Below are 14,714 nucleotides of genomic sequence, written 5' to 3'. Positions count from 1 at the left end.
GAAGAAGAAGAAGAAGAAGAAGAAGAAGAAGAAGAAGAAGAAGAAGAAGAAGAAGAAGAAGAAGAAGAAGAAGAAGAAGAAGAAGAAGAAGAAGAAGATATAGAAAACAAAGAAGAAGAAGATATAGAAGAAGAAGAAGAAGAAGAAGAAGAAGAAGAAGAAGAAGAAGAAGAAGAAGAAGATATAGAAGAAGAAGAAGATCTAGAAGAAGAAGAAGAAGAAGATATAGAAGAAGAAGAAGATATAGAAGAAGATCTAGAAGAAGAAGAAGAAGATATAGAAGAAGATCTAGAAGAAGAAGAAGAAGATCTAGAAGAAGAAGAAGAAAAAGATATAGAAGAAGAAGATATAGAAGAAAAAGAAGATATAGAAGAAGAAGAAGAAGATATAGAAGAAGAAGATATAAAAGAAGAAGAAGAAGAAGAAGATGATATAGAAGAAGATCTAGAAGAAGAAGAAGATATAAAAGAAGAAGATATAAAAGAAGAAGAAGATATAAAAGAAGAAGAAGATATAGAAGAAGAAGAAGATATAGAAGAAGAAGATAAAGACGACGTAAATGAAGACTTCCAACAACCATTTTGGACACACCTTCTCGAGCCAACACTTTTCATGAAGTTAATTTACTATTTTTGATACCTTTTTTATAACTACTACATCATTACACAACCACTTGATGTTTTTCTTCTTAAAAAAGGTGGTTTCATGCATCATTGACCTCCAATACAAGTTTTACAAGCTATTTAAGGCCAGCTCGAATATTTTACTCGAATACAGACTCGGATAGTGACGCCGGACATCTGAGGAGGAATCGGATATTCGATTAACTCGAATATCAAACTTCGAGTGAATTCGGATAGTTTACTATCCGAATTCGACCAAACTCGAATAGGATAATGAGGTATCCGAGCAACATTGCAAACAGGTGTTTGAAACAAACTCTTATTATTCTGTAAGCGTATACAGCATGAAGAGACCCAAAAGAGCATTAAATTGAAGGATTTATATGTTTCACTCCATATTGCATAAATTGCCTTCCTTACTATTGCGTGCACCCTTGCCATGCTTTTTTTTTATAATAACAAAATGTGGTAGGCTTCCCATACAACTTTATTTGATTTGGTTGTAATAACTGCCAAAACACAGCACAAGAACTTTCCTTATTGAATTTAATGGTATTCTGTTTTGGGACATTTCAAATCTACTGTAAAATAAAATGTTCTATTTGGCCAAAGAGACACATGTACATTCAGGCAACACTAGTTCTGACACACCCTACTTCACCACTTTCTGTGACTTCCTCCCCACCTCCCACCCTATTCCTTCTAACTTCACCTAACTTCTCTTCCTCCCACGTTTCCATCCTTGCTTTTTTCATTTTATTTCTTCTCTCTTTGTGGTTTCCATAGTGGCCTGACTGTGGCATTTGGTATATATGTTTATTTTGGCTAATCTACACTGTGTCTTCCAAAGAAGTAGATTACTGGCCATAAAACGCATCAGCACCTTCAAATCTTCATGGAGTAAGGTAATTTCCGTACATGACTTCTCTTTCCCACCATCTTTCCAGCTTTTTCTTTTTTTAAATATTATCTCTTCTCCTTAGTGGTTTCCATAGTGCCCTGGCTGTGGCATTTTGGTATATTTCTGTTTATTTAGGCGAAATCTACGCTGTGTCTTCCAAAGAAGGAGATCAGTGGTCACGCAACTCCTTAGCACCTTCATATTTTCATGGAGAAAGGTAATTTTGTGCAGATCTTTGACTACTCATGTAAGCAGTCCTATGTAATATTGTCTTAATTTCGTATGTTTTACATTTTATTAAGGTGGTTAGGTTATGCTTCACAAACTTGTTTTTAGAAATTGCTATGCTGCTAATATGTCCTAATAACATTTGTGTTTTTCTAATCTTATAGATCACACATTGTAGCTGTATCACATGGACACACATGTGATACAGGGACTCAGAGCAGTGCAGAAACTATGGAAAGATGCATACCATTTTGAAGCTCTCGTTCTCCTCTTTCCAAAGATATATAAACAGCCGCCCTACACCTTTTAGTGTTCACTATTTTCGCGATCGAAATCGCAGCAAACGCGAAAACTAAAAGGCATAGGGCGGCGTTCATGTGTCATTAGAAAGAGGAGAAAGAGAGCTTCAAAATGGTATGCATCTTTCCATAGTTGCTTGTATTACACAGGGCGAATTTTCCCCAAAGTTGGCAGCTGGATGGAGCTTGGGGAAAAGTCGTCCTGTGCAATACAAGTAACTATGGAAAGATGCATACCATTTTGAAGCTCTGTTTCTCCTCTTTCCAACGACACATAAACTGCCGCCCTACGCCTTTTAGTTTTCGTTATTTCGCAATCGAAATCGCGTTTGCTGCAATTTTGATCATGAAAATAGCGAAAACTAAAAGGCATAGGGCGGCGGTTTATATATTGTTAGAAAGAGGAGAAAGAGAGCTTCAAAATGGTATGCATCTTTCCATAGTTTCTGCACTGCTCGGAGTCCCTTTAAGATTATTGTTTAAAATGTATCTTCAGAAGCAATGCAATACAATATTTACCTGATTTGGGGTAAGTAATCATGAATATATCATCATCTCTTAAATGGAACTCCTGCAGGGAATCTATGAACTCTGTTGACATCAGTTCCTTAACGAAACAAAATCCCTTATACCTGTAAAGATTAATATCTCGTAACACAGGGGTAACTGTTGCCATTGTGAAGTGATGTGACCTATAATAAAAGACCTTCATTAATATATTATGTTTTTTTCCTAAATGCATTAACACACATTTGCATTTTGTGAAATACATTTTTTTAGGTATTAAGCAAAAATTCTGCAAATGGCATATCTGGTGAGGGTTGTTCTGCTTAGATCAGAAATAAGGTAACAGACCCGATTCCACTGCGCATATCCGAGACAAACCCCAGCATTGAAAAAACATCTTAATCCTCCAGCCATGCCATGAAAGGCTGTGAAGCGTTGCATACATGATGCAAGGAAATGCTAAAGACCCTCAATTTTTTTCCCCACACGTGAATTCTGAAGCAGCCTAGTGATTTCAATGGGCTGTAATACTGCATCTGAATTTGCTTATGGGGAAATGCACAGGCATCACAATAATAGAAACTTAGCCGTACACTATACCATTTTTCTGCCATATCAGACATTCGATTAGACAAAAACATCTAAATTGGTAAAGATTGTAGTGGATTTTTGTGTTTGTGATTGACAATATGATCAACATCACAAGTGAAATACAGAACTGCAATGTTGGTTCTAGGTGATGTAGACCATAGTTTCAATCGCAGTGATGATTAAAAACAAAAGTTGTATAGTTCATGGCTGACTTAAAGTGGCACTAAAATTAAGGCCTCTTTCACAGTGGGACATTAAACAAGGTGTTTTTGATGATCTGCAGATCTCATAGACTATGAATGCAATTTGCAGGAATGGATCTTTGGCAGGAACAGATCTTTTGCAGATACTGATCTTTTGTGTCTGTACAGCATCTGTGTGTGCAGCATCTTGCAAAGATTTTTTTCTGATGGGGAGTTCAGCTCCATAGAAAAGACTGTGCAGGTATGGCTCTCATACTACATGAAGGGTGGTAAGATTGGTCTGTGATCTTTCATTTTACAAAGACTATAGTCTGATGTGTGTATGAGCCAGGGTTGCCAACCTAATTTCTAATTTTTGACGGACAAAAGTCCTAAAAAAGCAGGACACACACAATTTTGGACGGACAGGGGGCGGAGTTGGGGGTGGAGTCAAAAGCGTACTTTTAAAGTGCACCTAAACTGAAAGGGATATGTATTTTTCCTTTTAAACAATGCCAGTTGCTTGGCAGTCGTACTAATCTCTTCGGCTGCAGTAGTGGCTGAATCACACACCTGAAACAAGCATGCAGCTAATCCAGTTACACTTAAGTCAGAAACACCTGATCTGCATGCTTGTTCAGGGGCTGTGGCTAAAAGTATTAGAGACACAGGATCAGCAGGAGAGTCAGGCAAGTGGCATTATTTTAAAAGGAAAAATCCATATCCTTCTCAGTTTAGGTTCACTTCAAGTAGAGTTTTGAGTGGCGCTAAGCTCTGGGCATCATTATTAGTATTGACATGATCTTCCACAGCATTTTACATAGTCAGGTCGCTCACTGTCCTCAGCGGAGCTCACAATCTAATCCCTACCACAGTCATAACGCAATGCCTGCTGTATTATTGTTATGTAGTTATATAGCACTGACCTCTTCTGCAGCACTTACATCCAGGGGTGCCTCTAGTCATTTTGTCACTCCAGGCAAGAAAACCTGTGGCGCCCCCCCCCCCAAGCCCCTCCCCCCCAGGAAAATAATCATAATGCAGCATCGTTTCACCAGAAAATGATCATAATGCGGCAATGTTTCATCAGAAAATAATAGTAATTATCGTAATTCAGAATCGTAATTCACCAGAAAATAATCGTAATGTGGCAGTGTTTTACCAGAAAATACACTTATTGCAGCAGCAGTTCACCGGAAAATATTCGTAAGGTGGCAGCGTTTCACCAGAAAATACACTTATTGCAGCAGCATTTCACCAGAAATTAATCATAGGGCAGCAGCGTAAGCGTTTCACCAGAAAATAATCGTAATGGGGCAGCGTTGTCAGAAAATAATCGTAATGTGGAAGCGTTTCACCAGAAAATACACGTAATCCGAGCAGAGGGAAAGAGTAGAGAGGGAGAGGCAGCATAAGATGTAAGAGGGGGGTAGAGGAACAGAGAGGGGGAGGGATAGACAGCATAAGATGGAAGAGGGTGCAGAGAAACAGAGGGGAGAGGGAGAGACAGCATAAGATGGAAGAGAGTGCAGAGGAACAGAGAGGGGTAGAGACAGCATAAGATGGAAGAGAGTGCAGAGGAACAGAGAGGGGAGAGGGAGAGACAGCACAGCACTAAAGCACAGGTTTACAGCTTTACCGGCCTACAGCCTAACCAGCTTTCAAAGAAAACTGTAGTATCAAAAGAGCAGGGCACATTCTAGCAATTATAACAGTACTGGGAGTCTGCACACAGGACAGGAAGTGTTCTTAGCAGCCTGCCTGCATACCTTCTCTTCTGCCTGTGCATGCAGCTTATCATCTCTGGAGTAGTGATGGGTCGTTCGCGAACGAGCCGGCTCTAAGAGCCGGCTCTTTGCTGCGAACGATAAGCCGGTTCTCAGTTTTGAAAGAGCCGATGCCTCATCCACCCCACAGAGCTCTGCTTTGCTCTGCAATAAAGGGCGCTGAGGCATGTTGGGAGATGTAGTCCTCCTCTTGCAGCTTGTAGGAGTGTATGGGGCGGAGCAGAGCAGTAGCAGGAGGGATTGACCCAGTCAGAGAAGCAGTCTGGAATTGTCATATAGACACGGGGGTGGGGCTTTTACTCCGATTCTGAGTGGTGTTTAGTGATATTTAATGAAGAGCCGATTCAGAGCCGTAAGAGCCGGCTCTTTAAAGGGAGCCGATTCAGAAGAGTAAGAGTCGATTCTCTGAAAAGAGCCGGAATTCCCATCACTACTCTGAAGCAGAAACTTCCCTTCTCCCGGGCTGTGTTGCTGTCTTGTGCGGAAGCGGGGCTCCAACACGGACACATCACATTCTTCTCTCTGTGACTGCATCTGTCCCCTGGCTGTCTCACTCCAGTGTCTGTGTGCAGCCAGTGACACAGGTGGGGGGTCAGACTGTCGGGGGCATAAGCTGGCTGGCCGCTGGCTCCTGGTTTGACTGGCATGGGGCGGAGTTAAAGGCTGGGCAACACAAGGTAAACACTTTACCTGTGTGGCTACTGAGAAGAAGGGGCACGGCTTTAAAGAAGGAGCCTGGCAGAGAAGAGCAGTATTGATTGCTCTATTGGCTGCGGAGAAGTGGAGGTGGAGGCACTGCTGAGCACATGGTAGCGTGCCGAGCACTGGGGACTGAGTCGGGAGATAATATATAAAAAAAAACCCAAAACATGGTCACGGTAGCAGCGGCGGGGGAATGCGCCTCACCACCTCATGGCGCCCCAGGCAACCGCCTATACTTGCCTGGTGGGTGAGACGCCCCTGCTTACATCTATAGACCCCAGCTTCTATAACAAAGAGGGGAAAGCTGCCTGCCTGATCAGAGCAGCTCACAACCAACCTTTATAAAGTGACACCATACATTTTCCTTTCAGAGCAGGATTCTAGTGATCTTATCTTTACAAAGCTCAGCTCTGATTTCAGCTGTGAATCACCCTGGCTGTTCACTCCTTGTCAATGCAAATAACCCCCCCTGCCCTTCCTATAGAACGGGCTTCCCTGCTCCCATCCCTCCTGTGACCTCATTCAAGTTTCCAAGGAATGCTGCCCAGCAGAATAGCAAATAACCGTGCAGAGCACGGAGGATTCCTCCAGCTGATGTGCCGCTGCCTGCCACAATGATCAGCTTCCCCTTGGCTTGCAGGAGAGCTGAATTTATGCTGACAGGCTGTGAGCAGCAGAGATATGACAGTCTCTATGGCTTTGACGGCGGGCTGCCTTGCACTAACAGTCGGGTGGTGGAGGTGTTAGTAATAGTGGCAGGCCGCAGATGAGTCTATAGTGGGAAAGAGAGGCTCTGACTCTGACTGTCCTCCTCACATGTCCTGTCGGAGGAGCGGAGTGGGGGACCCGTCACACCACCAGACTCACTCACCCTCGGATGCTGCTGCTGCGTGGCTGACTGTCTCTCTCTCTCACTCACTCTGGTGGCTGGCCTGGCGGCGGGTGGATGCTGGATAGTTGAAGGCAGCGGCCGGGGCTGGTGACAGGCCATTCCCCTCGCTGGCGCGCTGCTCCTCTCTGTATCGTGTAGTACTCCTCGTGAGTTGTGACTGGCTGGCCGGGCTGCATAACATAACTGCCTCTCTCTCTTATTGGGCAGAGAGAGGCGCCAGCTATGAAAAGGCAATCTGTGATTGGACGGGAGGAGGGAGGCTGAGCGAGGGGGGAACAGAGAGGGAGAACGAAGCGCATGCCGCATGCGCAAAGGAGATCAATTCAATTTATGTGCATTTGGACGGACAAGTGCCTCAGAAATACGGGCAATACGGACGGTGGTTTTTTAAGAGCATTTTGACGGACAGTCCGTATAAATACGGACGCTTGGCAACCCAGGTATGAGCCTTAAGGGATATTTTGTAAGATGGATTTAATTGAAATACTCTGGTAGCATACGGTCTAAATATATGAAACTTTGGCCTCAATTCACTAAGATCATGCTGGAGATAATAAGGCAAGAGAAAACTTACCTCCACACAAGAGAGAGTTATCTTATCTCTTCATTCCTTAAGTTACCTCCTCTGTAGCTATTTTACCTCCTCTGTAGTTAATTTACCTCCTTTGTAGTTATTTTTACACGCAGTTAATAAACAGCCTGTCTTTAACTCTGGAGTTATTTTAAGGATTGAAGAGTTAACTTAAAGACAGGAGAGTTAACTTTAGGTTTGCCTGAGGTAAAATGTTTCCTGAATACTACATGCCTTATCACCATGGTGATAACTCTAGAAACGTTATTAAAGACAGGAGATAAGCTTAGTGAATTGAGGCCAATGCCAGTTGCCTGACAGTTCTGCTGATCTGTCTGGCTGCAGTAGTGTCTGGATCATAAGCCTGAAACAAGATGCAGCTAATCTAATCAAATTTCAGTCAGAAACATCTGATCTGCATGCTTGTTCAGTGTCTATGGCTCGAGTATTAGAGGCAGTGGCTCAGCTGGGCAGCCAGGCTCTTGTTTAAAGGATACCTTAGTCCAAAAATATAGAGAAACCGAGAGCCCAATATAGTGTAGTATGTTAAAACATAAACGAAGTAAGGCAAATCAGTGAGAAGAATATACTCAGAAACGTGGGTTACCACACAGGCAACCACTGTATAAGCAGGTGAGGAGATTAGACCTGTCCTCACTCAGGATTAAGAAGTCGCTCTCTGTAGATGAGAAAAAGGGGTAGATCACCCCTCCACCAGGGGTGGACACGATTTTGCAGTAGGAGAACAGAGGCGCCAGCAGAATAAAAGTGGATAAAAGCTTTAAAATTTGCTTGGAGGAAGTGGTGGACTTACCTCCATAAAGCAGACACGAAAGACTGTCAGAATTCCAGCAGTAGCAGGTGTAGTGTGGGGGGAGCAGGCATGTGTAGTGGACTCTCCTCATGCTCACTGCTCTTCCGGTTTTCCTCAGGTGCCCTCTGTTACTCTGCATATCGACTCTCTGAAGCTACTTCCTGATCAGATGGGACAGCGAAGACTGTGCAGGTGATGCCCGGCAACACACGTCCGTGATCGCGTGGCCGTGAGCGCTCTGCGCCTGCGCACTATGTCACAACTACATAGTGTGCAGACGCACAATGCTCCTGGCCATGCAATCAAATATGCGTGTTGTCGGACAGCGCCTGCACAGTCTTCGCAGACCCTCCCTACCAGTAAGTAGCTTGGGAGGGTCGGTACAGAGTAAATGAGGGCGCTGGAGAATGGAGGTTCGGTGGGCATGAGGAGAGCCCACTACACATGCCTGCTCCCCGTTTTTAAATTTTCTTTTGGACTAAGGTATCCTTTAAGGCCCCATTCACACTTAGAAGCGCAAAACGCCAGCAATTTTTTACGCCGTTTTGCGGGAGTGATTTTTCCGCAATTTCACACAGAAAAAACACTGGACAATGCAGCAATTTCTCTGCGATCGCATTTAGCGCTTCTATAGCACTGAAACGCGATCACCAGGAAATCGCCTGAAAATGGTGCAGGCTTCACGTTTGTGTTTTGCGATTTTAGGCGATTTGCAGTGATTAGCACTAATTGCCCAAGTAAGAATGGGCCCATAGGGTTTTATTACACTACCATTTTCAAAAGCGCTAGCGTTTGAGTGTTTTGCCAAAATCGCCGACAAAACGCTCAAGTGTGAATGGGGCCTGTATGAAAATAATATGTCAGCCTGGCTGCATATCCTGCTCACTTCAGGTGTGCTTTAAACAATACTAGTTTCCTGGCAGTCCTGTTGATCTCACTGGCTCTGAACACTGCATCAGTGTCTGAATCACCCACTTGAAACAAGCGCGTAGCTAATCCAGTCAGTCCAGATTTCAGTCAGAAACACCTGCTTAAGTGCTTGTTCAGGGCCTATGGCCAAGGTTTAAGATGGGTACACAAAGATCAGTTCCTGCGTAAAATCAATTTCTGCAAAATGCATTCATAGTCTATGATATCTGCAGATCTCATACACACCTTGTTTAACAGACCTTCATCTGCAGATCAGACAATCATCTGCAGATCTGAAGATCCATCCTGGTGGATCTGACCTGCAGATGAATGTCTGTTAAACAAGGTGTGCATGAGATCTGCAGATATCATAGACTATGAATGCATTTTGCAGGAACAGATCTTTTGCAGGAACAGATCTCTTGCAGATACTGATCTGTTGCATGTGTACAGCATCTTTGTGCACATCATCTTGCAAAGATTTTTATCTGATGGGGAGTTCAGCTCCATAGAATAGACTGTGTAGAGTATGGCTCTCATACTACATGGAAAAGGGTAAAATTGGTCTGTGATCTTTCATTTTCCAAAGACTTTTATCTGATGTGTGTACACACCTTTAGAGACAGAGGCTCAGCAGGACAGCCAGGCGCTCTTCCTTGTTAAAAAGGAAATAAATATTTCACTTTCCATCTTCCTCTCAGTTCAGGTGTGCTTTAACTGTTTTATTTCCAGTTCATATGTGTAAGGAATATATTTTAACGTTGTTCATTTACTGATCCTGCCACTAGATGTCACCACTGCATTGTGTTTTATAGTCCATCTCAAGATATTCCTCCAAAACCATTTGCAGGACAGTACACTTTCAATTCAAGTGTGTGCAAAGTAAAGTAAAAATATATGGCATAAAACTTTGTGAGAATAAATGTATATTATAAAGGATATGTGAGTTCTATAGTTGACTTGTCTATCAATGCTAAAGAGGAATGAAAGGGGGGCTTCAGTGTGTCAGTTGCTCAACTCCTTTGTATTAATGTAAAATATATATATAAATTGCTCAAGTTGTGTGCATATTCTGTTTTTACAGTTGTTCGAGTTGATAGAAATTTCTTTGTTATGTTATTTGTTGTCAGTCACAACCAGTTTGTGGGACCATTGTTAAAAAAGAGAAAAAAAATACTTAATACTGTATATGGATATTTGTAGTCACAGTTTATTCAGTCATTACATGGGACTGTCCTTTTTGTATTGCCAATTCCACCTTATGTCATCATTGTTATAAACAAATGACTAAACTTGTTGGACATAAAAAATTCTAGCTGCACAATTTTTCCGATTGAGCGGAGGAGACAGTCATTTCTTTTGCGTGTGATCACACAGTCATCCTGCTGTGAAGGGTGTGTCATGCAGTCTCTCACCACTGTTCCTGCAATAAGTTTGGCTCTTCCAAGAGTCTGCTCAAACAGCCAGCTTCCTCTGCAGCATGGTGCGGCATCCCTTTAGATTGGAGCATGCGGTCAAGCGCACATCTTCCTTTCTGTAGTGGCGCTAGCAGCTGGAGGAGAGCGTTTATTGTAAGGTTGTTGAGTGACCAATTGATCCCTGTGGCAGCCAATGGCTGCTGGGACTTGTAGTCCCATCTGATTGGTTTCAGCCCCAATTAAGGTCTGTCCAGGCCAGTGCTTCGACACCTGTGATACTGTTCATTTTCTAGTACGAAGCTGGTGGGTGTGATTCAAACTGCTCTAGTGTTACAACCTTTGCTTGACCTTTGACCATGAATTGGATTGCTACCTGTATTGACTACAGTTCTGTCTCATCCATGGTTTATCAATTTTTCAGTTGGATCTTCTTTGTATAAACAATAGTCATGTGACCCCCAGTGTTTGACCTTGGCTGTTCATACGCCATGCAGTTAATTAGATTGCCCAGAATTTGGCTACTATATAGCCGCTTGCCATCACATGCCCACCGCTGTTCCTGGAAAGAACTCTACCGTCGCAATTTATTTTTCCAGCTAAAGCCGGTATTTAAACTAGCATGGTTGCCTACAGGGCCAGCCCTACCATGAAGTCGACCATGAATCCCTACCATGAATTCGACTTAATCACATGATTCAGGGAGGGGATCCTGTAGGAAGCAGCATCAGTTCTACACTGAGCTGATCGTTTTAAGTCTCTCCCTCTGTAGCCCTTCTGTGGTCGAAAGCAGTTGCAGCAGGAAGGAAGAGAGTTTTCTGCTACCCATTCAGCATTAGTAGCTTGAAAGATGCTGCTGGCACAGGTGCTGTGTGTTCTAGTGAGAGGAAGATGGCAAGCCAGGGCTTAAGATGGCTGCCAGAGGAGGAAGGCTGTGTAGGCAGGCCCATGAGTGCTAGTGTACACAGGCCCGGTCCGCCCATGACGTCAAGTGGGGCAACTTCTTCAGGCAGCAGAAGTCTGGGGGCAGAAATAGGCAGAAACAGGAAGTGAAGAGAGTGCCTGGCCAACCTATACTGGGGCAACTGTACCTGGCTAACCTATACTGGGAGCAACTGTATCTAGCTACCAATACTGGGGGGACCTATACCTGGCTACCTACCAATACTGAGGGTGTTTTTTGGGGGCTCACCGCAGCTATAACGTGCGGTGCAAATTGCTGGGTGATTATTCCAATTTAGGGGGGAGGGCGCATCCTCACAAGTTTTTCAGGCAGCAAAAAGTCTAGAACTGGCCCTGAGTGTACACATGCCACAGTTGGTGGGACATAGACTATGATCAGTGGCAGATTTTCAGCTAAGAAGCCAGTTAAGGGCCCATTCACACTAGGGCGATTAGCAGCAGTTTACCGCTAATCGCCAAAGCACTAGCACTTTTTAAGCGCTAGTTCAATTGCTGCAGATCTTGGGCGTTTCATGATTAGTGGCAATCACAAACGCGTTACATGCAGCATTTTTTGGTGATTTAGGAGCGATCACGATTAGCATGCTATAGAAGCACTAATCGCGATCGCTCATCAAACACAGATTTGCACAGTAATTTTACTGCTAAGCGCTAGCATTTTGCATTTTCAAGTGTGAATGGGCCCTTAGAGCTAGCTCAAGAGAGGTGCTGGCAGCTTGGCTGTTAGGGGAGAGTACGTGTGGCAAAGCGGTAGCTATCAGGAGAAGGAGGGGTAGAGGAAGTTGACAGAGGTAGAGAGAGAGAGAGAGAGAGAGACAGAAAGAGAGAGAGAGAGAGAAACAGAAAGAGAGAGCGAGAGAGAGAAAGAGAGAGAGAGAGAGAGAGAGAGAGAAACTTACTTACCAGAGCAGAGCAAAAAGCTGACATGATAGGGAGAGCAGATCAGGAAAGTGAAATTGGAGAGTTGGAGACATTACAGAACAAGGACAAGAGAGCTAACCCTCTCACAAAAAGGAAAGGGACAGATAAGAAGCACAGAAGGAATATATGTGATCAGATAGTGAAGAAGCAAGGAAGAATCTGAAAAAAAACTGTGTAAAGTTGCGAGAAAGCGACTATAAGTTCGCTTGCTAAGAAAGAGAGGAAAGATTAGCTGAGAAAGCCTTCAGAGGTAATAAAGGGAGCAAAGTTGAAAAGATCATTTACTTCAGACTGTGTCGTAGCATCACCGAAGACAAAATACACAGGCAAGAAACAAATGAACTGTCATAAAAGCAGCTGAATTTTAATTGCAGGAAATGTGGAGACATAAATTTGTACACAATCGGAAATACAATGTGACGCCATTGAAATAAGTTACATCTCCAGCAAATGTATTTTCCCCCATCCTCCTCCATCAAGCCATTCCAGCACTGAGATCTTTGAAGCAGGGCTGCACTCTGCCTGTGCAGTAGCACGGACCCGCTCAAGCTTAGGCGGAGAGAGCCGAGTCTGATGAGGTGCGTGTTACTGCACTGACGCAGGCGGCTTGCACATGCGCAGTAGCACGGACCTGATTGGGCTCAGCTATTTCCACCAAAGCCAGAGCGACCCATGCTACTGCAGAGGGGACAGCGCTGTTATGGACCAGTAGAGGAGGATGGGGGAAGCCTCTGAAAGATCCAGAAGCTTCCCCTTCCTAGGGGGTGTACCCCTTAGGGGCCCTTTTTTCCCTACAGGTACACTTTAAAGGGAAGGTCCAAGCAAAAAAAAAAAAATGAGTTTCACTTACCTGGGGCTTCTACCAGCCCCATGTAGCCATCCTGTGCCCTCGTAGTCACTCACTGCTGCTCCAGTCCCCGCTGGCAGCTTTCTGACCTCGGAGGTCAGGGCCGCATTGCGTACATTTTTACGCATTCCCGCTAGTGCAGGAACATTAACATATACATTTTTACGCGTTAGTGGTGCAACGCATACATTTTTGTTCCTGCACTAGCTGGAATGCGTAAAAATGTATGCAATGCGGCCCTGACCTCCGAGGTCAGAAAGCTGCCAGCGGAGGACTGGAGCAGCAGTGAGTGACCACGAGGGCACTGGATGGCTACATGGGGCTGGTAGAAGCCCCAGGTAAGTGAAACTAATTTTTTTTTTTTGCTTGGACCTTCCCTTTAAGACCTAAATATCTCCCTGTCTAAGCATAATGCTATACGTTTCCTTAGTTCTCTCTCCACCTTACATAGCTCTACCCCGTCTGGCTACCTATGCTCCTCCTAATTTGAGCTGGGTCCCAACATTTGCAGAAAACTTTCAGGTATTTAAAAAAAAAATTAAATTAAGCATTAAAATGAGTAATTGAATGTTTTTGGAGACATCGGGCTAAACAGTTAGCACGCGAAGTGCCGTTCGCGGACTTTTGTGCGTGCAATTTGCCACGATTTGCACGAATCGTGGCAAATTGTGCGCGCAAAAGTCCACGATCGCGCGAAACGAGGCACTTTGCGCGTGCAAAAGTCCGCGAACGGCACTTCACGTGCTAACTGTTTAGCACACCCGTGCTAAACAGTTTGCACGGCTTTGTGAATCAAGCCCATCATGTTCAATGCCAAAACAAAAACCTGAATTAGCAAAAATGTGGCATGTTTTAGATGTTTTAGATGTAATTTAAAGGGAACCTTAACTGAACGGGGGGTAAAGAGTTTTGCTTACCTGGGGCTATTACCAGCCCCCTGCAGCAGTCCTGTGCCCTCGGCGCCGCTCTGGAATCCTCTGGTCCCCTGCTGTCACTTAGTTTCGTTTTTGACGACTCACCAGTCGCCGGCCGCCATGCGTATTATTGGACGCATTCACCAATGCAATTAGCGCTATTGCGGACCGCAACGCGTACAAAAATACGCGTTGCCGCATATCTACGCGTGCGGAATGTGGCAACGCGTATTTTTTGTTGCCACATTCCGCACGCGTAGATATGCGGCAACGCGTATTTTTGTACGCGTTGCGGTCCGCAATAGCGCTAATTGCATTGGTGAATGCGTCCAATAATACGCATGGCGGCCGGCGACTGGTGAGTCGTCAAAAACTAAACTAAGTGACAGCAGGGGACCAGAGGATTCCAGAGCGGCGCCGAGGGCACAGGACTGCTGCAGGGGGCTGGTAATAGCCCCAGGTAAGTAAAACTCTTTACCCCCCGTTCAGTTAAGGTTCCCTTTAAGTACACAGCAAAATCTGAAAGTGGAAAAAAAAATATATGAACAGAAATAGTAAAAACTGACCTTTCTTTCTGTATTGGTCTTTTCACTCTTTCATTTGCAGTCTGTGCTGAGAACACACCAGCTCACAGTCTCCAACTGCATT

At 44.2% G+C, this 14,714-nt stretch overlaps 1 protein-coding gene across 1 annotated transcript in view; it reads right to left on the bottom strand.

Annotated features, from left to right (window-relative positions):
• Positions 1-14,714, bottom strand: part of LOC137570745 (amine sulfotransferase-like) — a 43,257-nt gene extending 28,543 nt beyond the window's left edge. The window contains exons 1-2 of the mRNA XM_068279468.1: positions 14,633-14,714; positions 2,571-2,743 (exon numbers count right to left, since the gene is read on the bottom strand). Coding sequence (XP_068135569.1) covers positions 2,571-2,727 — 157 coding nt within the window. The 5' untranslated portion in view covers positions 2,728-2,743; positions 14,633-14,714. The remainder of the gene's footprint in view (positions 1-2,570; positions 2,744-14,632) is intronic.

Source organism: Hyperolius riggenbachi, chromosome 4, assembly GCF_040937935.1.
Source record: "Hyperolius riggenbachi isolate aHypRig1 chromosome 4, aHypRig1.pri, whole genome shotgun sequence".
NCBI classification, from domain to species: Eukaryota; Metazoa; Chordata; class Amphibia; order Anura; family Hyperoliidae; genus Hyperolius; species Hyperolius riggenbachi.
Note: the sequence above shows the minus strand (reverse complement) of the source record. Positions and strands in the feature narration are given on the sequence as shown.